Genomic DNA, 25,779 nt, shown 5'->3' with positions numbered 1-25,779 from the left:
GGGGTCTGCTTATGTTCAGATTTAGCAGATGATGCCAAACTGTCTCCCAAGTGGTTGTTTCTACTGATGCTCCCACACCTCTGAGGCCCAAGTGGCTACTGCTTTAGGACAGAATAAAGGACACAGAATAAGACTGGGTGGGGGCTTCCAATTGAGCCGGAAAGCTTAAAAACATTAAATGACCAGCTCAGAGGGTTCAGCTCTTAGCCTGAGGCCAGAGAACCAGGGAGTGCCAATGGATGTCCTGAAAGAACCTCTTATTTCTTACAGCAGCAGAGCCAACTTCAGCCAAAAACCAGCTGTCCAGTCTACTCCTGCAGGTCGCTGGGATGTGACATCAGTTGAATCCACAGCAAGGCGGGTCACTTGTGTGAAGGCCGCACACTAGTTGGGAAATGGGGCACCTGAAAACTGGGAGGATTCAGTTGATAACAGAACCTCCACCCCAACTCCAAACTTCCAGTGCCCCCCAAAGCAGCCGAGTCTCCCCCATTGACCCACCGTTCTGCCTTGAGGGGAAACCTGCCATCAGCCAGTTTTGCCTGCTCCTCTCAGACCTCTCAGTAAAGAGAGACCGCTGGCCCCGAGCACACTCTATGGAGAAGGCTGAGGGGATGGGGTGGTCAGTCGGGAAGCCACACAGGCTCTGACCCTTGGTCAAGACTTCGGAGCCCAGAGAGCTCTAAGCAGAACCTGTCCCACTGTGTCCATGCACAGGACGCTCCTGCTGTCAGGAACCCCAGCCTGCGTCTCTGGGTTATGGATTTGGGTCTAAGAACTTGGCAGTCACCAGATAAACAGCCTCCAGTGGCCACATGGCCACATGGTGCAGGCGGTCAGGGCTCCTACCTTTGGGATGTGCTCACCAGGTGGAGGGAGCTGCACAGAAGGGACCAGGTCTGTGATGCACTGCCCGACCACTTCCTCCCCCAACGCGTACCCATGCAGATGAGCAAAGACACTGTCGCATGACGTGATGGTTCCCTGGGAGGAAAAACCAGTGTTTTTAAGCATTACAATCAAAGTTTCTTGCACTTCAGCTTTAAACCTCACGGGTCAATGTCTTCAAGCTGCAAGTAAGACCGTTAGCGCATGCCTGTACCAGAAGCACAAGAGGTAGGCATACACATGACCCTTCTCCTTCTGCCACATGTGCCCACAGTGCTGATCCCGAGGCATTCTGCAGAAGCCCAGCACACACTGGAGGCACATTAGCAATAAGTACAACCACATCCACAGCTCACATGAGCGCTGTCCGTATGCCAGCCACCATTCTGAGGGTTTCACGTGGGTTATTTTACTGAAGTGCTGAAACGATCCTGAGTCGTTACAATTATGTCCGATTTTACAGATGGGGAAACTGAGGCACAGGGCGATTGGGCCCCTTGCCCAAGTGCACGTGATTAGTAAAGGGCATAGCCATGGCAGACCCTCCGGAACCCCACATCCTCTTTCTGCCCAAAGGCACCCAGCAGGGAACAAAATCTGCTGAAGCGCTGGGAGAGGAGAGGCGCTGGGAGAGGAGAGGCGCGGTCAAGCTACCCGAGGCTGGGAACTGAATGCACTCACATCACTCTGGAAAGCGACCCAGGCAGAGACCCTCTCCACGGGCTCCAGCACGACCACACAGCAAAAGCTGTGTTCCTGCTTCATCTGCTTCATCCACACGGACACTGGAATCTTCTCCCCACTGTGGCTCACGATGTCCACCTGCGGGCACAGATGGGCTCGTGCCTGGCCACCCCCCCAGCCACCAGGCCCTCCCCGACTCCAGGGACATGGGCGATTCAGACTTCTGCTCATTTGCCATACATTTCAGAAATTAACCAAGTACAGACAAGGTTTCTTACACCTAACTTTACACCCTCTGAGGGAACCTTCTATCAGAAGACTAGATTTATGTTTCATCCTCAGCTTCATGGCAATATAGCAAGGAAAAAAAGCAGTATCCCTTATTTCTTAAAGAAACAAACCCCAATGCATGCTGAATATCTTAATTGTCTTTTTAGTAGTCAGTCTCTTGGATGAGCAATCTCTTGGATGTAGTTGATCCTACTTAACTTCTCTCAGTGCCTGAGGCTCAGGGCTCACCATCTAACCCGTCAACATCCGGGATGGAGGCATCACACAGGAGCATCAAGGCTCCAGGGCAGTCTCTCCAGTCCCACCAGCCCCTCCAATAATAAAATTATGTGACTGACATGCCACCCTGCAGGTCTGCAAAATGCTGGTCAAGCTTCATCCCTCGTCAAGCAGCACCAGGGACGCCCATGTCACCCCTCACGCCAGGCCAGCGGCACCACTGTTTCTGTTCCTGAGATGCCTCCCACCCACAACCACTCCAGAACACCAACGCTGAGGGGGGATGACGCCTACGGTGACCGGTGACAGCGGGCCCCCAGCAGCACACTCCAGGCTGGCAGCCAGCTGAGGGGCCTGCACTCACCACTGTGCCAAACACGACGGCAGCGTGCCCGTCGGCCTCCACGCGCTCCTCGCTGAGGGCTTCCACCACGTCGGAATCTGGCTTCAGGAAGAACTGCGTGAGCTTCTGGCCAATCAGGTCATGGCTGCTGTACCCCAGTAGCTGGCAAGCTTTGTCGTTGGCAACCAGGATCTGCGGGTGGCAAGGAGGAGAGGGCACAACCGTCACCACCCTCCTCTAACTCCTGAAAACAGTGAAGAGAAGGCGGCACAGGCACCGGCCAGGAAGGCCCAGAGACCCGTCCTCCCCCGACGTCCTACTGTCGACGGACTCACAACCCTGACACCCTTGGGTCCTCCAGGGTCTCGACCACGTGGAAACAAGAACATCCACTGGTCAGTGCATCAGACGGCGCCCAGAGTGGAACCACGTGTCCTTCACCCGCCAAGACGGGCACACCATGTCATCAGGACTATGAGGAAGAGATGGGGATCTACGCCACACTTCTTGCTCATCTAACAATTTCAGTTATTTGTACATAAATGTGCATTATGCAAACACATTTAATTCAAATACTGAATATCCATTCTTATTTTAGTTGAGCCAACACTTTAGCAAGCATGAATAAATAACGTGTTTCATCCCGCTCCTTGAATCTCTTTTTTTTTTTTTTGTGAGGAAGATCAGCCCTGAGCTAACATCCATGCCAATCCTCCTCTTTTTGCTGAGGAAGACTGGCCCTGGGCTAACGTCCGTGCCCCTCTTCCTCCACTTTATATGGGACGCCACCACAGCATGACCTGACAAGCAGTGCATGCGTGCGCACCCGGCATCCGAACCCAAGCCGCCAGCAGTGGAGCGCGTGCACTTAACCGCTACGCCCCAGGGCTAGCCCCCATTGAATCTCTTTCTTGATGAGAGGATTCAGTTTGTTTCGACTGATTCATCTTTAGGTCTCCAAAGCATGTCTCTTTTGCTACTATCTAGACAAAAGCAGATTTTTTTTAATTGCACCTAAAACACACAAATTCCTCTGTTTGAGGTTACAGATTGAAGGCACAGACCCCAAACTCACAGCTAGGTCACAAACTGAAGCAAATACCTCCGTGGTCTTAGCGTCCACAGTGAAGATGGCCTTGTTCGGGTTGCACACGGGGGCTGGGAGCAGGGGCATGGACCACCCTGAGGACAAGCCCCGCAGCAGCGAGCAGCAGGACGTGCTGCCCAGGGACCCTGCCAGGTCTGCTGGCTCAGGCCCAGCTGGGCAGTGCAGTTTTCTTGTGCAAATATTCTGGGCAGCCAACGATGACAGACAGTAGGAGCTCCATCTGTCTTCTGGAAAGAAAAGGAAAAGAAGCTTTAGACCTCACGCAGCTGCCAGGAGCTCACATGAAACACACAAAGCACACAGCCCCTACCCCCAACTCCTACAAAGGATCCAAGGATTAAATTAACCTGCAGAGTTTATTCTCTAATTGTGCGTCTGAACAGTCCCCAGAGTCCACCTATACAAGCAGCAGGTGCTTCACGGCCACGCAGAGCCATGTCCTATCAGAAGCACAGAGGACCCGAGCTCAATGTTTTTGTGTAAATAACACTCAGGATCCTCCCCGCCCACCCTCCACCGGGCTCTCCTACAAACATCCCCCCTTAATCGGTCAGTGGATTTAAAAAAATAAAATAAAATAATAAAAAAAACACCCCCTCTCTCCTCTGACCCTCTTTCTGAGATCCAAGCCCCTCCAGCTACTGCCCGATCACTTGTTCCTGGAAAGCCTCACAAATTCAAGAGCTACCTGCTGTCTCCACTCCCCCTCCCTCCATTCTCCCTTCTCATTCACCCATCAGGTTCACTCCCCACTCCCGAAAATCTGCTCTCAGCAACATCTCCAGTGGCTTCCAAGATGCTCAACCCCATGGTCAATCCTCAGGCCTCACCCTACTCTGCCTTTAGCAGCACTGGGCCCGGAGGCTCCCCGCCTCTTAAACCGCCTGCCCTCGGCAGAGTACCTTCTCCCTCCACCGTCCTGACGTCCCACCACTGCAGGACCCCAGACTCCACCTCACAACCTCCACTCCATCCCAGCCACTCCTTGGTGGCTTTACATACACTTCACGTAGAAACGTGCTAACAGCCCCACACTCACACCCCTAGCCCCGACCCCTTCCCTGGGCTCCAGCTACCTGCTCCCCTTCTTTCCTATCTCAGTAAATGTCAACTCCATCCTTGTAGTGGCTCAAACACCAACCAAACAGATATGACTCAGCCCTCCTTCCTCTCTGGGTCCTTCGTAGAGGAGTCCCCGACTTTCTCAGTTAGTGGCCTCACTCTGACGTTCTCTGAAGCTGGAAATTGCACGGCCATCTGCCATGGCCCTCCTCTTCCCAGGCAGCCAATCCCAAGCTTGACTCGACCCCTCCTTGTGCCTCAGGACAGGCACTGTGACACCAGCTTTGCCTCTGCTCCTCATGCAGCCACCACAACGACCCAACCCTGGGCCAGCGTCCCCGGCCGAAGCCCATGCTCCTGAAAGGGGCTGCCTGCCTGCCTCACAGACTCGCCCAGCCCCTCCCCGCAGCATCTCTGGCCCTCTCCACAAAAACCCAGCATACACCGCCCTCTGAACACACTCAGCCCTTCCATAACCCCACACTGGGGAGCTCAGCTCCAACCCTCCTCCTCTTTTGTTAGCCGCTCCTCTCCTGAGACCAGATCTCGCCTCCCCTCTCCTGAGCCCCTTTCCTCTGGCTCCAGGCCACCTCTCCACTGTTCCAGGTCCACCCAACTTCAAGCACGCACCTGCTGTCTCCTCAAGCACCCCTCTCAGATGATGAGCCCCTCAAAGGCAGAGTGACGCTTTCTTCCTCGCTGTGTCTGGGCTCTGGAGGCACCAACGGACTCGGAGACATAAGTGAATGGGGAGCGGGGGGGTAGCAGGTGCCCCACAGTTCTCGGCCCACTCCTGGGGGCACCACCACCCGCGTTATGAGGTTGGCTGCCTATCAGCCTAATTTGTGTCCAGGAAGAAAGCCTGAGCCTGCAGTGCAGTCAGTAAATACTTACTGAACTAAATTAGCAAAGCCATATTTCACTTGTCACACAGCCTAGCCCAGGACAGCGTTCTCACACACTCTGATCTAAGAAATAATGTTTTGCTCTAATTTGACCCTGAAATGTGGAGGCGAATTCCAACCGCTGCCTAAAAAGGAGAGTTTCATGCCTAAGAATCAGCAGAACAAATGTAACAGCAAAGGGTCCTGCCAGCATCGTCTGCCAGCATGTCCTGGGCACCCAAACACACATCTTTTCTCTGCAAGAACAGAATAGCGGAACAGAACCAAGAGCGACTCTGCATTTCCATTTTCAACACTGATGCCCACAATGATCAGAATGGTGGTTACCGGAGAGCGCCATCCTGCTTTGGCAGAGTTTCGAAAGCCCATTCCTTCTGCTCAGATGTCTGCGGGCTGAGGACAAAGACTTGCTGGGCTCAGAGGTGGTCCGTGCTGCAGGGCCCTCCGTGGGCACTGTCAGGGAGAGGTTCCCGCCTAGGCACCTCTGGTCCTCTTCAGAGGCCACCGAGCCTCTGTCCTCCATCGAGAGACGGTGGGCCAGTGAACAATGGTCAGTTAGAAAACAAAGTGAACCCGATCAATGCCTGCAATGCAAGAACATAAAGGCAGCTTCACCACTAATTCTTCGCAAGGCTGAGTTAAGCTCAGCCCCAAAAGACTCACTGCCATCCTGGGTCAGAACCTACAACACAACTTCATACCAAAGTCGTGCTAAAAGAAGCTCTTTCAGAGAAATGTATAGGAAGATATGGGAAAGAGAGAAGGAAAAACAGGAATAAAACAGAGTAGAAAGGACGGAGGCTGCAGGTCCACATGAACTGAAAACGCTCCCAGGTCAAGAAAAACATTATCAATGGCATGAGAACCCACCAACGTGTGAGGGTCTGCTTGCCCCCCCGGCCCCAGCTTTCCCCAAATCCCATGGGTCTGATCGGCTGCACCCAGAATCACCCACAGAGCTTCCAACAAAATAGCAAGACAAGGCCAAGGCTGAGAATCTGGAGATGGGCTGGCACCAGATGTTTATATTTTTCTTTTTAACTTTTTATTTTTGGATACTTGTGGATTCTCACACAGATACAAGAAGAAAATACACAAAAACCCCACGTGTCCTCCACCCAATTTCCTCCTGGGTGATATCCTGCACAACTACAGGACAGAACTGCTGCCTGCAGGCACAGCGAGGGGGCCTTGATGAAGTGAGGAGTTCAAGGGGCCAGGACGATATGCCCACCCAGACAAAGACACTGCTAGAAAAAGAAACTACAGACCAATAACTCTCATGAACATAGATGTAAAAATCCTCAACAAAATATTAGCAAATCCATCAAGTAAAATGTAAAAAGAATAATATACTACAACGAAGTAGGGCTTGTCACAGGAATGAAAGGCTGGTTTAAGATTTGAAAATCAATCAATGTAATCTACCATATCAACAGGCCAAAGAAGAAAAATCACACAATCATACTAATTGATGCAGAAAAAGCATTTGACAAAATCCAACACCCTTCATGAGAAAAACTCTCAGCAATTAGGAATTGAGAACTTCCTCCACCTGATAAAGAGCACGTATGAGAAACATACAGCTGGCCACACACCTGACCTGATGCTGAGACTGAAGACTTCCTTCTGAGGTCAGGAGCAGGGCAAGGAAGTCCATAGAGCCTCTTCTATTCAGCACTGTCCTGGAGGTCCCCACCAGTGCACAAAGGCAAGAAAAAGAAATAAAGGCATATACCCTGGGAAGGAGAGCATAAAGCTGCCTCGATTCACAGAAGACATGACCATAAACAGAGAAAATCCGAAGGATTCATAAGAAGACTTACAACCTGACTTTTTTAAAAGGGGGTGGAGGGTAAAGGTTTTGAACAGACACTTCAACAAAGAAGACCAACAAATCGCAAAGAAGCACACGAGAAAATGTCCATCATCATTAGTCATCAGGGAAACACAAATTAAACTCACAATGAGCTATCATTACACAACCAGTAGGGTGGCTAAAATTAAAAAGAATGGAAATGTGAAGTGTTGGTAAGGATGGGGAGCAGCTGGAACTCTCATTACTGGTGGCAAAACACAATGGGACATACACCCACTTTGGAAAGCAGTTTGCCAATTACCCTGGGACACAGTAATTGCCCTCTGAGGTATCTACCCAAAAGAAAGGAAAGTACAAGTCCACATAGACTTCCCCAAAAATGTTGACAACTGCTTTATTCTTAATAGCCCCAAACTGGAAACAGTCCAAATGTCCATCAACAGGAGAACAGGTAAGCAAATTGAAGACATCCACACTAAGGGATCCTGCTCAGCAATAAAAAGGAATGAACTGGTGATACAGTCAATGGCATGGATGAAGCTCAGAATCGTTATGCTTTGTAATAGCAGCCAGATACAGAAGACCACATCCTGTAGTCTGATGTGAAGCACTAGAAAAGACAAACCTGACCTACAGGGACAGAAAGCAGAGCAGTGGTTGTCTAGGGCCGGTGGTGGGAAGGGCATGGGGATTGACTAAGAAAGAGCACAAAGGAATTTCTTAGGGTGACTTAGGAAGTGTTCTGTGACTCAATTGTGGTTGTGACTGCAGGGTTGTATACATGTCTCAAACCTCACTGACCTACGTACTTAACATCGGCACGCTTTACTGCCTGTAAATTATATCTCAAAAAAGTTAATTTTTTTTTAAAGATTTTATTTATTTAATTATTTCCCCCCCAAAGCCCCAGTAGATAGTTGTATGTCATAGCTGCACATCCTTCTAGTTGCTGTATGTGGGACTCGGCCTCAGCATGGCCGGAGAAGCGGTGCGTCGATGCGCGCCTGGGATCCAAACCCGGGCCGCCAGCAGCGGAGCGCGCGCACTTAACCGCTAAGCCACGGGGCCGGCCCAATAAAGTTAATTTTTAATGTCAATGGACAGGTAAAACATGCAGGTAGTCACAGCTGAAAAGAAGATTAGTGAATTAGGGCCGGTCCCGTGGCTTAGCGGTTAAGTGCGCGCGCTCCGCTGCTGGCGGCCCGGGTTTGGATCCCAGGCGCGCATCGACGCACCGCTTCTCCGGCCATGCTGAGGCCGAGTCCCACATACAGCAACTAGAAGGATGTGCAGCTATGACATACAACTATCTACTGGGGCTTTGGGGGGGAAAAGTAAATAAATAAAATTATTAAAAAAAAAAAAAAAGATTAGTGAATTGGAAGGTATATTTGAATGAATAATCCAGAATGCAACAGAGAAACACGAACATAAAAATATGAGAGAAGTTAAGACATAAAGACTGAGACAATCTAACATCTAATTGCAGAAAGAATAGAGAGGAAGAAACATTTGAAGAGATAAGAGTGAACGACCTTCAGTAACAAAGAAATAAATCCACAGATCCAGGCCCCCTGTAGGGGCACTCAGCCTACCAGATGTGAAAACTCTGCATGAAACCATAGTTACTGTGGTGGTGTGTCTGGGCAGGAATAACCGAATTGATCAAAGGAACAAATGGGAGCCCAGCCAAAGACCTGTGCATGTATGAACACTTGATATATGACTGAGGGAGTATTCCTTATCACTGGAGAAATATGGGCTAATCATATGCACATGACGGTGCTGGGACAACTCATCGTCCAGATGGGAAACAATGAAAACAGAGCTATCAACACACCATCTGTGAAAGTCAAAACACTCAACTTTTAGAAGAAAATTAGAAAGACTTTCTGTAAGACTGAGTAGGGAAAGTTTTTTAAACAAGCAAAGGAGCTTCTGGGAAGGTACTCCTTGCTCTTAGGGGTGAGATCTGGAAGCAACCATCTTTCTCCCACTAGAACACAAGCTAGGAAACACATAGCTCCACTCGCTCCCACTGCTGCTGTGCAACCAGAAGCAGAACCAGCCAGGATGAAGCCAACAAAGTGGACAGCAGAGCAGAAAATGGCAAGGATGTCATTTTGAGCCACTGGATGAAACCTGCCTTCCTCTGGATTTCAGGTTTGGGGGCTCTTTACTCACCCTCAGAGCTATTCTGAGACTGCATCTGTTTCTTGCATCAAAGCATCCTAAAGAATACCCAGGATGATGTGATGGAGGCTGTAAGCAAAGGGCCCCTCCCAGATCCCAAAGGTCACCCAAGGCTTCCTGGAGGAGGCACCAGTAGAGCTGAGCCAGGCAAAGCGGAGTGAAGAAGCCTTCCAGGCAGAGGCATTTTAGGGCAAAGACTCCCACAGTGCCCTTGGGGAGGAGTCAGTACACAGGAGAGCAGACGGAGATGGGCCTGGAGAGTCCGAGTGGAACTCCCAGGGCCTTGTATGCCTGCCCAAGCAGTCTGGGTTTTATCCCAAAGATTGACTTTAAAGTGGTCTATGCTTGGGAGTAACGTGACCAGATATGCTCTTTGCAAGACCACTCTAGGGGCAAGGGGGGGGGCGGGGGGGGGGAAGGTTACAATAATCCAGGCAAGAAATTATGAGGCCTTAAATTAAAGCAAAGGCAGAAAGATGGAGAGGACAACCCAGAAGAGAAAATTCGACATCGTATTAACATAGATGTACTGGGTGATGAGATGTGGAAGGTAAGGCGGGGAGAGGCGTTAAGATCGCATCCCACGTTTTTAGCTCAGGCCATTCTCTGGGAAAAGGAAAACTGGTAAAAAGAAGATTAAGGATAAAGCCCAGGTATGCATGGGACATCCAAGCGGGGATGTCGAGAAGCAGTGGAAGTGCACACTGCAGCTCATGCATTCACCTACTGTCTACTGACAAGCTCTTGGATGCCAGGCACGTCCTGGAGCTCACCTCCTAGGAGGACGGGCACTACTAAGTAAACAAAACGCACAGTCAACTCTAGGCGAGAGGACCCAGTGCGGGTGGGTTAGGCCGAGGCGGGGCGTCGGGGCAGGAGGCGCGGCCCTGTCCTGGGGCCCCCAGGGTGCGGCGCGGGCCAACACCCCGCAGGAGTGGACGCGGGCAGCGCGGGGCCACAGCGCTCGGGTTGGGCTCGCCCGAGGGCCGCGCCAGGTCGAGGCGGAGGGACCCCGCGGAGCCCGGGCCGCCTTTCCGGGGCAGACATCTCACCTGGAGAGGCGACAGTCAGCCGGCCACGCTCGCTTCTCCCCGCCGGGCGGGAGCCGATCCACGCCTCTACCCCACCGACCAATCGCAGAGCGACTCGCGCCGATTGACAGGCTCCAAGAGCCAACCACTGGTGCCTGTGGGCGGGACTCAGCGAGCCCGAGCGGAGAAGCCCGCGCTAACGGTTGCTAGGGACGCACCGGACTCCCCCTACGGTGCCTCGGAGGAGCCAAAAGAGACGGCGCCTCAGCCATCCCCGTCCGGCGGACCCGGTTTCCTCCAGACTCGGGATCGAGAAGGGTGAGCAACGCGGAGCTCGCCTTTCGGCGGCCTCGCCCTGGAGGCGGGGGGCGCGGGGCGGCTCCCTCACGGGCCACGCTCGCCCGCAAAGCCGAGGGCCGACGGAGGCTGCGGCGCCCGCAGTGGGCTCGGTCGGCGTCCCGAGTCCCGACCGGCTCTCTCGGCACCTGCAAGCTGGAGCTGGCCCTCTGCCTCTTACCCCCAGTTCCCCACCCCCCCAGCCTCGGCTCCCGCCCCGGCACGAGCGCGGGCGCCCTGCGCTGAGCGTTAACGGAGGCAGCCCCTGCGCTCGGACTGGATCCGCGCGGCGATGCCCCGACGAGGCCGGCCCATTGTACAGACGCCGCCGGGAGACCCGCATTTGGCAGCTCCACCCAGAGACCACCCGGCCGTGCCCCTCTAGAGTCCAGAACATCTCCCACATTCCTCTCCTCTCGCCTGCAGGTTCGGCTCCATGCGTGCGGCCCCGCCTGCCCCGCCTTCCTCCCCGCTCCTCGCCTCCAGATGCCTCCGGGCGCTCTCAAATTACCTGCCCCGGGGGAGGTGAGGCCGGCGGCCCGCGGGGCTGAGGGCGGGCGCGGCCTCACGCACGGACTACAACTCCCAGGAGGCGCTGGGGCCGCGCAGGCGCGTCGGGGGGAGGGGTCAGTCCCCCCCCCGCCCCCCACTGTGCTGGGATTCCATTGGCTGGGTCAGCTGGGAGCTGGGAGCTCTGATTGGCTGAGGGTCCTGAGGCGACAAGATTCCGGAAAGGGAAGAGCAGCCAACATGGCGGCGGAGCGCGGCGCGGGCCAGCAACAGTCGCAGGAGATGATGGAAGGTGAGCGGCCCCGCGGGGCGGTGGCCGAAGGGCCCAGCGGGCTGGGAGCGGCGGTCCGCACCGGGCTTGCCTGAGAGAAACGGGGCGTGCCGTCTCCTGCCACGGCCGGGCCCCGCCACGCGGCCCCCTGACAGCTGCCTGCCGGCTCGGCGGGGCGGGGGCGGGAGCGGCCCCGGACTCGGGAACCCCGGGCGGAGGGGGCAGTGGCCGGGAAGGCGCAGGCGACCCGGGAGGCGCTGGATACAGGGCAGAGGAAGGGGAGAGCAGCGGCACGAGCCGGGCCAGGGGCTGGGACAGGCGGCGCGGTGGTCCCGCAGCCCGGGCGTCCACCAACGGGTAGGAGCCTCGCACCGAACCTCTGAGCCTGACCCCGCGGGTCGGTCTTCGGGTACCTAACGAGGACATTGAGGCGCAGGGCGCAATGGGACCCGCCCGAGTCGGCTCGTTGGTGAACGTGGCGGGGTAGAGAAGGGTCCACTCCAGTTGAATGGGTTCTGGGGAAGGGGTGACAAAGAGCCGAGAGATTGAGTTATAGAATAGCGGGTGCCTGTTTTCAAAGATACCATAGTTCCCAAAAGATTAAAATCAACTCTTTGGCTTTGTTGAAAAAAATTATATGCATGTTATGTGTGCATGTAATTATATATGCACACATACACACTCTTGTCCCCGTTGGAGAGTCAGTCATGTCTTTGAGTGCTTATGTGCTTTTGGCTCCTTTGGTTTCATGGGGGTTACTGAGCTCCAGAAGAGAAGCCACTGTCTGATGTGTAAAGTGCTAGGGAAGAAGGAAGCAGAACGGATTGGGCAGGGGGTCCTAAGGAAGAGCTGGTGTGTTTGGGAGTGGTAGCTGTACAACCAAAGGCAGCTCCGAGCTGAACTTTGAAGGATAACTACAAATCAGCCAGGCTGGGGATAGGGTGAAGAAAAGATCAAAGATCACTGCAGGCAAAGGAAACCACAAAGACAAAGGCAAAGGGGTGTGAAGGAATGTGGCCTGTTTGGAGAAGGGTTTGACCAAGAGTGACAGCCGTATTGGATGAGGGCAAAGAGGGCCAGTGAGGCTGGCGAGGGATGGTCATGGAGGGTCTTGGTGGAGAGAAGTATGTGAAGGGTCTTGGACTTCAAGACCCTTGGATCTTTTTAAGCAAGGAAGCACCTCTTCCTGTCCCCCTTCTCCTTCCCCCCATCTACTCCTGCTTCCTCTTCAGCTGTTTCCATGTCTTGGTAAATGGCAAATACAAAACCCAGGCGTTTCTCCCTCTCCCATTCCCACCCATCCAATCAATCAACAAGCTCTGACACCTCTGCTTCCTTACTATAGCCAAATCTTCAGTGCCTCTTCCGTTCCCACTGCCAATGCCTTGAGCCAGCCCATTGTCCCCAGTGCCCCAAAGTCTCCTTATATGATGATCTGCTGCCCCATACCCCAGACCCTCTGCTGCCCTCAGGATAGTTCCAGGTTTCACTTTGGCTGCCATTCCTTGGCTAAGCCCTCCCACCCAGGGCTCAGCAGCACCAAACCATTGTCCAGTAGAACTTGCTCTCTGTTAGCCTTTACCACAGAGTGCCTTGTGCCTGGTAACAATTAATCTATTAAATGTCTACTGCTTTTGTGCCTTTTTTAATTTACTCCTGGCAGCGACTCTGAGATATAGGTACTACACTAGTTCCCTTCTACAGATGAGGAGACTGAGGCTTGGAAAAGGAAATAGCCTGCCGCAGCGTTGTCTCTAGGGGCAAGATGCAAACTCTGGAAATGCCACTGACGTTCCAGAAATTTTCAGAGTCAAAAATCAGATTTGGATTTTTTTTTTTTTCTGGATGGGGGAGGGGGCATCTTTGTTTTTTGTTTTTTGTTTTTTTTTTTGGGGAGGCAGATCAGCCCTGAGCTAACATCCATGCCAATCCTCCTCCTTTTGCTGAGGAAGACCGGCTCTGAGCTAACATCTATTGCCAATCCTCCTCCTTTTTTCCCCAAAGCCCCAGTAGATAGTTGTATGTCATAGTTGCACATCCTTCTAGTTGCTGTATGTGGGACGTGGCCTCAGCATGGCCGGAGAAGCCGTGTGGCGGTGTGCGCCCGGGATCCGAACCCGGGCCGCCAGTAGCGGAAAGCACACACTTAACCACTAAACCACGGGGCCGGCCCCAGATTTGGATTTTAGAACCAGATCAGATTCTCTAGTAATGGAGACTAGGTTAGACAGAGCCAGACAAGCCCCAGAGAGACCAGTTAGGAGGCCGGGCAGGAGCCCAGGCCACAGGTAATGAGTAGTTGAGCCAAGGCAGTTGCAGGGGCAGAGAAGAAGGAATGGATATGGCAGTTTTGGAGATGGATTTCATAGGGACTTGTTTTATCCAGCAATCCTTTCCTAACTGCCACCTAGCTAGGCCCAGCAGGAGATAAAAGATGAAATAGAACTTCTTTTCCCTCAAAGGGCAGACCCCTTTGTAGATATGCTGTAGTCAGGAAAGAGAATGCTTTCACTATGGTTGATAATTCCGAGTAATTTGTTAGTGCTTCAGGTCTTCCAGACACACTTCCAAAAGAGGTCATGAAAAAAGTTAGGAAAAAGGAAAATTATTTGTCTTGCCAAAGAATTTTTACCAGTCTGCCACATTTAATCGTTGCTTTATTTATTCATTCAAAAGATATTTATTTCCCAGCTTTTCAAAGCTTTGAACTGGTATATCTGTGTCCTGACATTTAGCATCAGTGACCTTTACGTGGGGGCACTTAGCACTATTGGCTGTCTTCTCCTTTTTTATTAGAGCTCCCCCCTGCCCACAGTCTGATTTGAGTTAGTCTTGATTTCTTTCAGAACGTGGGCCTGTGAACTGGGCTGGTTTTCTTGGCCAAATGGATAGTGGAGCATGGATGAAGGTATGTGGCGGAAGGGTGCAATGGTCCCCTCACATGGATATCCAGGCCAAAAGTAAGCGCACAGGAGGTGCTTCCCTGTGTGTTACCATTAGTGTGTTTAAACACAGATGACCCAGGGCTTTCAAAACACCTGGTGATTCTTCTCAAGTTCCTGAGGGCAGGAATAGTATGTTACTCACCTTTGTACCCGTGTGCCTCCCTGCTCTGCCCCCCCATCCCAAGTTCTCCCTGCCACTCTACACCTCAGATGGTGCCTGAGACGTGGAAGACACTCTATGTATGTTGAACTGAATTCAACAAACGTTTTTGAATGAAATCTTTTTGACTTACAATTGGATGTTAGTCTGTTATATGTTGCTCAAAGAGTCACATAAAGTGAATGTGAATTCTTATTGATGTGCATGGGTTCAGTTGACAGGCGGGTCGAATCTGAAGAATCAGGCGATGAAGAAGGGAAGAAGCAGAGCAGTGGTCTGGTGGCAGACCTCAGTGAGCACAGCCTGAAGGATGGAGAGGACCGGGGAGGAGAGGACCCAGAAGGTACCCAGCCGAGTTAAGAGCCTTAAACTCACTAAGGGGGAGGGCAGCCGTGTTGCATGTGATCTGCCCCCTGGGTGGTGGCGTTGTGGCAGCCTGGAGAGCACTGCTGTGTGAGAGTGGTCTGCTGGTGCAGTGTCAGAGGCCCTCCCTGGGCTGGGGGCTGAAGGCGTGTGCTCTGGGAGCAGCACCCCCTGGAGGCACTCCTTGAGCAAGCTGACTGCAGCACTTGAAGCATGATGCCATTTCTTCTGATCCCACTGAAGGCAGATACTGCTACTAATGATGTGGGTACTAGAGTGTCATCTGGGACAGAACTAGAAAGTTGTTTTATTAACCATTTGTTCAGAAAGCAAGAATTTTGAAATAAACATTATTGCTGACGGCTGTGCTTTTATTTCCTACCACAGTAATATAAACTCATTTCAGAATAGCACTTCTCTTTTCTTAGAGAAGTCATTCCTGAGTCCTGCTTCACCATATTTGTAGCCTTGAGGATTGACTTCTAAATTGCCTAGACATTAGGAAAATTGTTTTATGTGGAAAATATCCGAATAGCCTCCTATTGTTTTAGTAACAACAACAACAAAACGAATTTAGAGATGAGAAAAGTAAGTTCTCAGCCCGTAGTGGTGGTTTTTCACCCTCCCCAACCATGATCTAAGCCTTTTTTACTTGTTTGCTTAGAAAATTAGTTTACATTGAAAGGAATGAGAGAGGGCCAGCCCCGTGGCTTGGCGGTTAAGTGCGCGTGCTCCGCTGCTGGCGGCCCGGGTTCGGATCCCGGGCGCGCACCGTCTCACCGCTTCTCCGGCCGTGCTGAGGCTGCATTCCACATACAGCAACTAGAAGGATGTGCAGCTATGACATACAGCAACTAGAAGGACGGGCAACTATGACATACAACTATCTACTGGGGCTGGGGAAGCCCCAGTTGTATGTCATAGTTGCCCGTCCTTCTAGTTGCTGTATTTGGGACGTGGCCTCAGCATGGCCGGAGAAGCGGTGCGTCGGTGCGCGCCCGGGATCCGAACCCGGGCCGCCAGCAGCGGAGCACGCGCACTTAACCGCCAAGCCACGGGGCCGGCCCAAATAAAATCTTTAAAAAAAAAAAAAGAAAAGAATGAGAGAAACCATATGAACAGACGGAAAGATGTCCCAGAGATATTATTAAGTGAAAAAAGCAAATTTCCAAATAGTATGCATGTTAAAATCTTATTTTTATTTTAAAAATATTAATAATATGTAGTTCTCACTAAAGAGAGACAACACATCAAACTGTTGTTGAGGGTCTCTGTGAACAGCAGGTTTGAGAAGTTGTACTTTCTACATTTTCTAGATTTATATACAATGCATGGATTTTTAAGGTATTAATAATCATATATTACCCTTACGGTAATAAAAACAACAAATTTATGAAAAACACAACCATGGGGCCGGCCCAGTGGCTCAAGCAGTTAAGTGCGCATGCTCCACTGCGGCGGCCCGGGGTTTGCCGGTTCGGATCCCGGGCACGCACCGACGCACCGCTTGTCAAGCCATGCTATGGCGGCGTCCCATATAAAGTGGAGGAAGATGGGCGCAGATGTTAGCCCAGGACCAGTCTTCCTCAGGAAAAAGAGGAGGATTGGTAGATGTTAGCTCAGGGCCGATCTTCCTCACAAGAAAAAAAAAAACTAATTTTTAGAATAACATTGTGCTCTCTGTGCCAAGGTTGGTAACCATGGCAACCTAATTTTAAAGCAAAAGGAGATTACCACAAAAGTACCAGTCACATTTACTTTGGAACTTCAGAATCAGTGTTCTGTAAGTGACGGGGGTGGAATAAGTACATGGGAGTGACGGATGAAAGCTCTCATTACTGTCTAGCTTAGTCACAGAAAGGCCAGTGGGCGGGAGCATCACCTGTCCTCACATCTGAGCACCTGGTACTTGGGGAGGACTGGAGAATTGGCAGAGCCCTGTCATGGGCTCTCTGTCCCTGGATCGTGAGCACAGGCTTGCTATAACTCACCCAGGGGCACACAGCTGCAAAGTAGAACAGCTGGACTTGAACCTGTCTTGTCTAAATCCTGCGTTCTTTCCTCCAGACTACCAGCCAATTAGAAGTTCTCTGGGAATATGCATTTTTGTAAGTCCTTGGAGAAACCAGTACTTGCTCCTACCTGTATTTATTTAAGTCTTAAGTTCAAATAAAATGAATTCAAACATGTCAGCTGCTACCTTTCACTTATTTTCCGTAACTTATTTTAAAAAATGATCAATACACGATACATTTGGAAAGATGTTCTAGGCTGGTCACTTTGTTTCACAGGTTAAGCTGACGTTTGGAGGGGCCTGCCCTGAGCTGGGTGTGTTACACACAGAAGCCCTTTAAGCCATGTGACCATATGTCTGCAGGAGCCCGGACCCAGTTTCCACCTGCTGACCTGGCGTGACTGTCTGTAGTGCCCTCTTTTACTCTCATAGTGTCCTGGTTTGGACACTGCTTGACTTGGGCACCCTGCCTTCACTGTAGTACTTCTTTTGTTGCAATTTCCTGTGTTCATGGACATTGAATTTATGCTCTCTTTTGGAGGGAGGGGAGGTGATTTGGGTATATCTCTTGTTTTTGCCCAGCTCCTTTTATTTAACTCCAAGGTTAGTTGGTATCCTATAAGGCTACGGTTAAACTGTAGTAAATAACATTTTTTCTTTTTAACTAGCCATTGTTGTTTGTTATGGAAAAGGCATAGTGCAAAGACTGTGAAGTGAATTCAGCCAATGTGGGGCCAGTACTTTTAAGCTGATCCTATGTCAAGTGTACCTCTTTGGGGCTACCATTAGAGGGGCCAGGCTGACTAGCACCCAGGCTGCTCGTCCTTGGGAGGTGCATCAGCGTGAGGTCCAGGGACTGCGAGTGCTGCAGCGCAGAAGCAATGCAATTTTGCTGTAGGAAAGAGACAGCGGTAGGAGCCAGGCAAAACAGTAACAGTAACAACTAGCTCACAGGAAATGCAGGAGAGATGGCAGCCACACGCTCCAACCAACTAGGAGAAGCTACTAGACAGACGGCCCGGCCTCTTCAAGAAAAAATTGCAGGAGCAAAAAGAGACTTCAGGGAACTATCATCCAGTCACAATATGTGACCTTATTTGGATCCTCATTCAAGCAGACTGGGGGAAGAAATCATAAGATAGTTGGGGAAATCAGAGAATGACTGTTACTCTTTTAAATGTTTAATCCTTTTAGACATATATGCTTAAATAGGTCCGGATGGAATGAAGGGGGATGCTGCTAATTCAAGGCCATCAACTCCACAGTGACTGTGGTTCTCACATTCTCCTCAGGCGCTCAGTGTACCAGGAGACTGAGCCTGGCACTCAGGGTGGACCGTGCTCTGCTGGATGAGCTCCTCCGGCCTCCCATCGAGAAGTGTGTTTAAATTATTCAGCAGGGCTCTCTGATCCTTTCTGTTGGGCTGGGTTTCATTCTGTTTTGCTATTTGCAGCGAGAAGCGTTTGTAGATGCTGGGCCACTTTCCAAAGCAATAAAAGGCACATTCTAGAACATCTGATATGCCCAGCATGATCCATATTCAAATGGCCTGATTTATTGCCACAGACGAGAAGGGACAGAGTGTGGGAAGGCGAGCTGCTGCCAGTTAGCTCTGGCGTCACCAGAAGGTGGTGGTGGGCTGCCTGGCTTCCTGGCCCCTGACAGGGCTCACCTGAGGCTCAGTTGGCCTCCCTCCTCCTTTGCCAACAGCTTCAGATGACATTTCTGTTTTGGGGAAGTTCAGTGGCACAGGTGGAAGTTTGTATACCTCTGCCAGTACCTGAATTCAGGAAATTCAGAATGCTTAAAAGGTGACCGTGTTGGGACAGGGTGTTAACCCTGCCACGCCATCCACATCTTCCCTGTATCACCTGCTGATTTGTCTTCTGCGTTGGAGCTAGCTCTGTGAGCCAGCAGGCCGAGTCACAGCTCTCCACCCACGCCAGGGCTACTGCCTCCTGGAAACGGAGGTATCTGAGTGGAATTTTTTTCTTCTCATTTTTTCAGAAGGACAAGAGCTGCCTGTGGATATGGAAACCATTAACCTGGACAAAGATGCAGAGGTAATACTGCCTGCTCAGCCCAGCCTCAGGGGGCATGGTGATGGACCACTCTGACTGTCAGGGTATCTTTTATGAAGGTGCCAGATGAGTAAGTGATTTTCTCTGGAAGAGATCATCTGAGCCTGCCTTGGTTGGATCAGATTCCTTGTGTTCTTGTAGTTTTTAATACCAGTGATTGAAATCCCATTTCATTTAACCATTGAGGATTGTGTGGCAAATGAAACACCTTTGACTCATAAGTTATATGGGTGAAGTGATTATGTTGTCAGTGGTGGGGTCCTAACATGCCCACCATCTGAAAAGCACCGTGCATTAACAATTCAGCGTGTGCGGAAGACTGCCAGGAAGAGCAGACCCACCTGTTGCATAATAACCGACCCGGCGGGGGGACCCTATCCTGAACCCTCAGCTGGCCTTGGCAGTGATGTGATTGGGGTGCATCTCCTCGGAGCCTAGCCTTATGTTTTATGCTCCAGGGAGCTAGGGGTGAGAGAAATGTTTTGCATAGCGCTCATTTGGAGGGTCAGTTATACATGAAACCATAAATCGTAGCTAAAGCAGAGAGCTTCTTGCAGCTCCCCTGTGTGCTGCAGACTCTGTGTGGCGCTGGCTTACCGATTACTTTCCCTCACCTCCACCCACCTAGCAGGCTTCCTTGTAGCTCCTGTTCCAGGAAGCAGATCTTGAGGCAGTTCCTGTAGCTAAGCGAGAATTCTTCTTTGTTTCAGGACATTGATCTGAATCACTATCGCATTGGAAAAATTGAAGGATTTGAGGTGCTGAAAAAAGTGAAGGTGAGAGGGAGTCTATCCTTTTATTACGCACTTGGCAGGTTTCTAGAGCAGACCAGGAGGCCGGTAGCTCACCCAGAGTTCAGGCAGTGACTCGGACCTGCTGCTGCTTGCTGTGCCTCGGCTCAGAGCCAGCCTGCAGTTAAGCACACACCAAACTGTACAGTCCTTAACTCGCTTCAGTTAAATTTGTTTTTCAAAACTGTGCCCACTAATGGTTCACTCTGCTGGGAAGGAGCACGCAGCCCTAACCCTGACCAACGCCTCCCTCACCAAGTAGGTCTGCTCAGTGCAGGGCCTGTCTCCAGCCTCCCTTTGGGTGTCTGCTTATCCTATCCAAGGTCAGCATCTTTCTAGAAAACAGTGAGAGAACGAAAACCACGTCCTCCCACCTGGAAGGCTTGTCCTGTGTCCTCTAACACAGCTGGCACTTTCTTGTGGCTTCCCTGTTGCCTATCTCAACTGTCCTTTTTTCTGTCCCCCAGACTCTCTGCCTCCGTCAAAATTTAATTAAATGCATTGAGAATCTGGAGGAGTTACAGAGTCTTCGAGAGTTGGACCTTTATGACAACCAAATCAAGAAGATTGAGAATCTGGAGGCTCTGACAGAGTTGGAGTGAGTCATGAGACCCAAGAAGACAAGAGTGGCCCGTCCAGTCTCCCCAGAACCATCTCTGTGCCCTGGCTCTCAGCCCTCGGGAGATCACGTCTGCCACAGGGTCCTGCCCTGCACCTGGCTTTCCACAGTCCCGACCTGCAAATAAAACCTTTGATTGGAGGTTTCTGGCTGGTCCACTCAGGGTTTTTGACATGGTGTCTGCCCTCAACACAGTCCTATGAGCCTGGGCAGGTGTCAGGGGCCCTATAGGCTGCTCCTGGCCTCCCTGGGCAGCCACAAGATCCAGCCCTTGGGTGATGCATGGTCCTCTGGGTGGGAATACTGCCTCTAAGTTACATTCTGAGTTCTGTGCAACCTGTGCTCATTAAAAAATAAATGTTCTGCTTGTTCCCAGGATTCTAGATATTTCTTTTAATCTGCTGAGAAACATTGAAGGAATTGACAAGTTGACACGACTGAAAAAACTCTTCTTGGTCAACAATAAAATCAATAAAATTGAGAACGTAAGCAACTTACGTCAACTGCAGATGCTGGAGCTGGGGTCCAACCGCATCCGGGTAGGTCAGGTGCACGGCCAGCAGCATGGGCTCCAGGAGAGGCAGCAGTGTGGACTAGATGGGGGTGGGTGCAGGATGTGTGGTTGGCTGTATTTTTCATATGGTGTGATTTTTTTTTTTTTTCTCAAAGAACAGGGAAGTAGGTTTTTGTTTTTTTTTTTTTAAGAAAAAATGCTAACTGAAGGTCAATATTAATAAGAATATGTGCCCAAAGGCAGTGGTCTAGCCTTTTGCACATAGATTTCATTGGCTCTCCATCCAAATCATGGCCTAACTCTTAGCACACCATCCCAGTATGTCCTGCCCGAGGTGAGCTGATCAGCCCCCAACACTTTGTTTCTGCTGTGCTGATGGTTGTGTCTGGTGAGCCTCTCTGAGATGGAAGCATTCCAAGCACAGCAAAGTGGTGGCTCGCAGCGATCTGACCTCCACGCCAAGGGCCGTAGGAAGCAGCCCGCAGCTTGGTACTTGGTTGGCCCGTCCTCCCCAGATACCTGCGTCTTCTAGAACAAGCCCATGGCAGCATTAGGTCCTGCCATTTACCAGGCTCTGTCCGACCTCTGAGGGCATTGGGCAGAGACTGTGGGAAAGCAGTCGGGGTTCCATAGAAGCAGGTGGAGGCCTTTACCCCGCTGACTTACAGCCACTGGGAAGAGCCCTGGGAGGGGGCACAGAGGGACTGACACTGGGGGCAGAGCTGCCAGCAAAGAGGGAGGGTCACCAGGACAGGCATGAGGGTATCTGCCAGCTAGATGACCATTTGACGCCCAGCTGGCACCCCAGTGAAGCCATGGCACCAAAACTGGTGCTTCTCGCTGGCCTTGTTGAGCAGCTGAGGGCAGGTGTTTCTGAGCACCTCCCCCTCCCTACACGTTGGAAGTGCCTCTCTATCCGGCTGCTGGAAGTTTACAGCACACTACAGTCCAACTTGGCCCTGGAGAGCTGGGCAGGATGCAAACCAAGGAGCGTTGGTTCTGGCAAGGGCCTCTCATGACGCTGCTAGGGTAACATGGCCACAAATAGCAGGGCAGCATATTTAAAACTAGAGAGTGGCCAGATGTCAGCATTTGTGAAGTATCTCTCTATGGAATGTTCTAGGAAAAAGGTGGCTTGTAACAAATCAATGCAAGCGATAGCAGTTAAGGGTGACCTCCCCCTGAATCTTCATCCTCTTAGACATCCCCTGCAGCCAGCAGCCAAGTCTTGCTGTGATGGGCAAGACAAGATGCACCTTCTGCTGAAAATGTTAATAGCTGACTTGTTCTGAGAAAGCAATGAACTCAGAGGACGAGGGAAACTGAGGTCTAGTCAATAAGCTTTCATTAAAGTACCGCTCTATGCAAGGCCCTGTGGGGATTTACAGTTGAGGAGCACAGAATCATAGCAAGGAGAAGCAAAGAAGGAGAGATACAGAAACTGAGGAAGAGGGGCAGAAAGCCATGGACTGTGGGCACCCTGCTCCCAGGGATCCTGAGTGGGCATCCCTGGGTCAGAGCTTCCAGCATCTCAATCTGTGAAGACCTAGGCTTTTGGGAATGCGTTTTAACGAACCCTACGTAGAATAACATAATAGTGTGTCAACACAGAACTGTAGAACTGGGTGGGACTTGAGAAATCCGTTTGTCCTTGGGTTTTCAGACTGTGTTCCCTTGAACTCTGGAGCTCTGAAAACTTGAGGGTTGGGAGTGAGCCCAAGAGATGAGGCCTTGGACCCTCTACCTTTTCTGGTTTTTTCATACTATACTTTCAAGTGAGATTTCATTGGAAAAATTTCCAGAGTGGAAAAGTAACTTGCCCAAAATCTCAGGGCTAAAATCCAGGTAGCTTTGTCTCCTTGCCCAGCCACCTTTGCTTTCCTTGGTGTAGCCGGTTGGCCACGCAGTGCTAACTGCTGCTCTGTCCTTTTCACAGGCAATTGAAAATATTGACACATTAACCAATCTGGAGAGTTTGTTTTTGGGGAAAAACAAGATCACTAAACTTCAGAACCTGGATGCACTTACCAACTTGACAGTCCTCAGCATGCAGGTATCAACCCATGTCCACTTCCCATCCTGCTGAGTCCGGCGGGGGCCAGAACTGCTAAACACACCATAGTTTTTATCTTTCACTGTGTCCATGACCGGCACTTCTTTTCACCCTCAGTGAGCGAAAAGTGAACCATCGAAATGTCAGATTTCACAGACTTTATACATATATACACACATTGAACTAAAATTTCATTCTTTAAGGGTCACATTCCTTTTCCTCATAACAGTCCTAGGTGGTTTTTAGCCAAAGCCGCCTTTTCAAAAGGTTGAGCCTATTCTAAGTCCTCCTGAAGCATTTGGCTCGATGGTGGGAGCGATTCCTTCCATGTCCGTACAGAGAGTGAAAACCCCGTGTTTGGGATTGGGAAGCACCTGAATATGCCTGGGCTTATGTCACCTTTTTTGTCAGAAGCAAATTAGTGGAATCAGACCCTCGAGGCAAGATGTGAGAGGGTGTTCTGGGCACAGGGCCTGGGTGTGGCAGGTCCCACAGATCCACTGGTGCCTTCTGTAAAGCAGATGTTCTGCAGACTTCTTTAAAAAAGAGAGCATTATATTTTAATTTGAGTTAAATATATACTGAAAGAAATGAGAATTTACTTTGAAATAGTGATTTTGACTTTTTTTTTTTTTTTTTTTGGTGAGGAAGATTGGCCCTGAGCTAACATCCATTGCCAGTCTTCCTCTATTTTGTATGTAGGATGCCTCCAGAGCATGGCTTGATGAGTGGTGTGTAGGTCCATGCCCGGGATCCGAACCTACAAACCCTGGGCCACCACGGTGGAGCATACGAACTTATCCACTATGCCACCAGGCTGGCCTCTTTGACATTTTTTAATTACTAGACTAATTGAGGTAGACCTTCCCCAAGTATATCTAAAAAAAGTGAGTTCTTTGCATAAAACCCTTTAACCTTCATGCATGAATTTTAGCTCAGTACAACAGACTTGAAATTTTGATCTTCTTTCTCTCTCTACACAAGTCCCATTCTGGCACGTTTTAAATGGAACATCCTGTTGTTAGAACTCTACAAGATAAGAAATCTCATTTCCTAAAAGCCCTTTTATTTCCCACCATCTACACTGTTCTGACAGCTGTCGGCTCTCCTTCTTGTAGAGCAACCGGCTGACCAAGATCGAGGGTCTGCAGAACCTGGTGAACCTGCGAGAGCTGTACCTCAGCCACAATGGCATTGAAGTCATCGAGGGCCTGGAGAACAATGTAAGACATCTGTTGTCTGTCCGTCTGTCTGGGGTGGTGTGGGTGCAGGCAGCAGCAGGCAGCTGGCCAGCCAGCACACACCGACCTCCAGGGCTGGTCTTAAGTAGACTTGTTGCCTCTAGAAGTTTATCGTAGAGACTTTCCAATCCTGAAAACAAAGTGATCCCTCCTTGAGCTGGGAAATGCATGAAATGCATGCAGTTGTCACTCCCCCCTTGAGCAAGCACTAAGCTGACACTTTATGCCACAGTCAAGCTGGTGTGCAATCTCAGCACAGGTATTGAGAGGGCCCCTCACTGGGGCACTGTTCACTGCATGGCCACCAGCAGCACGGTAGCCATTTGGGAAGATTTTCAAAAAACAAACCCTACGTGCTTCTGGGCGCCCCTGTGCAGCAGCTGACCCTCTCTCCTGGCCACTGCACTTTCTGGCCAGCTGCTGCCTCAACCCCACTTCCCGGCCCGCAGGGGCCACAGACACTAGTCTCAGCTGTTCTGAGTGAGCAGCACGCTCTCCTGCTCTTGGGGCTCCTGCACGTTCTTCCTCCTTGCTGCTTTTCACTAGCCCTAGCAGGACCAGGACTCCTGCTCTCACTCAGCATAGGACAGCCTTAGGTGTGCTGAGCGGAGCAGGGTGCTGGCCCCCAGCTCTCACAGAGGCCCTTGCCCTCTTCAGCTGTTCACAGGCCAACCTGCTTTTCCTCAGTGCAGTATCCAAGACAAATAAGATACTTTTTCTCATTCAATTTTGCTGGGGGTTTTCTTCTGTTTACTTGCCAGCAAATGTAAGCAGATTGGTCACTTTTGTTATTGTAAACACAGCGTTTCAGTCTTTGTAAAGGTTCCTTCAGTCTTTGTGCCTCAGCTCCTGGGCCTAATCACCATTAGTGATGTTTTTGGAGGGAATACCACATTCTGAATTTCATTTCACCAACATCTACATAATGTTTTGGAAAAGTTAGAATGTGCCTATGATAAAATTTAGTCACCTTCCTCCGCCTCACAATCAAATTGAGGGTTTACAAAACTGATATATAAACTGGGTCCTCACTCAGGCGGTGCAGAATGGCAGGTTGAGGCGCAGTTCTGAGAGGTGAGACTGTACGGAGGCCATGGGATCAGAGCTGGGCAGGGTGTGCTCACGGGATGCCCAGCCTGAGGGCCCACGCTCACAGGGAGCAGTGGGTCCCCTGCTCCCCAGCCTCCCCATGCAAAGTCCCCGCAGTCAACACTGAGCATCCGCCAGGGAGAGGGGCATGTCTGCAACGTGTTCCAACAGAGCGGCAAGTCCCCAGGCAAATGGGAAAGAAGCGAGAATTTAGAATTACTGGTCGGAGTGCTACACCGCCAGTAAGTC

At 50.9% G+C, this 25,779-nt stretch overlaps 2 protein-coding genes across 7 annotated transcripts in view; one reads left to right on the top strand and one right to left on the bottom strand.

Annotated features, from left to right (window-relative positions):
* The window catches only part of PASK (PAS domain containing serine/threonine kinase), a 39,282-nt gene extending 27,868 nt beyond the window's left edge, over positions 1-11,414 (bottom strand). The window contains exons 1-6 of one of the 4 annotated variants that reach the window (XM_087424569.1): positions 11,391-11,414; positions 5,828-6,084; positions 3,528-3,760; positions 2,447-2,617; positions 1,570-1,710; positions 850-984 (exon numbers count right to left, since the gene is read on the bottom strand). In XM_087424569.1, the coding sequence (XP_087280695.1) occupies positions 850-984; positions 1,570-1,710; positions 2,447-2,617; positions 3,528-3,760; positions 5,828-6,023 (876 nt within the window). In that variant the 5' untranslated portion in view covers positions 6,024-6,084; positions 11,391-11,414. Of the gene's footprint in view, positions 1-849; positions 985-1,569; positions 1,711-2,446; positions 2,618-3,527; positions 3,761-5,225; positions 5,808-5,827; positions 6,085-10,564; positions 10,962-11,390 lie in introns of those variants that run through there. The other 3 variants (XM_014785483.2, XM_087424571.1, XM_087424570.1) reach the window with 3 other exon arrangements.
* Positions 11,415-11,493: 79 nt separating this feature from the next.
* PPP1R7 (protein phosphatase 1 regulatory subunit 7) overlaps positions 11,494-25,779 on the top strand; it is a 32,749-nt gene continuing 18,463 nt past the window's right edge. The window contains exons 1-9 of one of the 3 annotated variants that reach the window (XM_087424573.1): positions 11,590-11,681; positions 14,507-14,568; positions 14,980-15,120; positions 19,150-19,205; positions 19,934-19,999; positions 20,482-20,612; positions 21,010-21,172; positions 23,084-23,200; positions 24,319-24,423. In XM_087424573.1, the coding sequence (XP_087280699.1) occupies positions 14,559-14,568; positions 14,980-15,120; positions 19,150-19,205; positions 19,934-19,999; positions 20,482-20,612; positions 21,010-21,172; positions 23,084-23,200; positions 24,319-24,423 (789 nt within the window). In that variant the 5' untranslated portion in view covers positions 11,590-11,681; positions 14,507-14,558. Of the gene's footprint in view, positions 11,682-14,506; positions 14,569-14,979; positions 15,121-19,149; positions 19,206-19,933; positions 20,000-20,481; positions 20,613-21,009; positions 21,173-23,083; positions 23,201-24,318; positions 24,424-25,779 lie in introns of all 3 variants that reach the window. The other 2 variants (XM_087424572.1, XM_004427749.3) reach the window with 2 other exon arrangements.

This window comes from Ceratotherium simum, chromosome 37 (genome assembly GCF_057802395.1).
Source record: "Ceratotherium simum simum isolate JZ-2026a chromosome 37, ASM5780239v1, whole genome shotgun sequence".
Taxonomy (NCBI): Eukaryota; Metazoa; Chordata; class Mammalia; order Perissodactyla; family Rhinocerotidae; genus Ceratotherium; species Ceratotherium simum.
The sequence above is the reverse complement of the archived record's forward strand: the minus strand, read 5'-3'. Positions and strand labels throughout refer to the sequence as shown.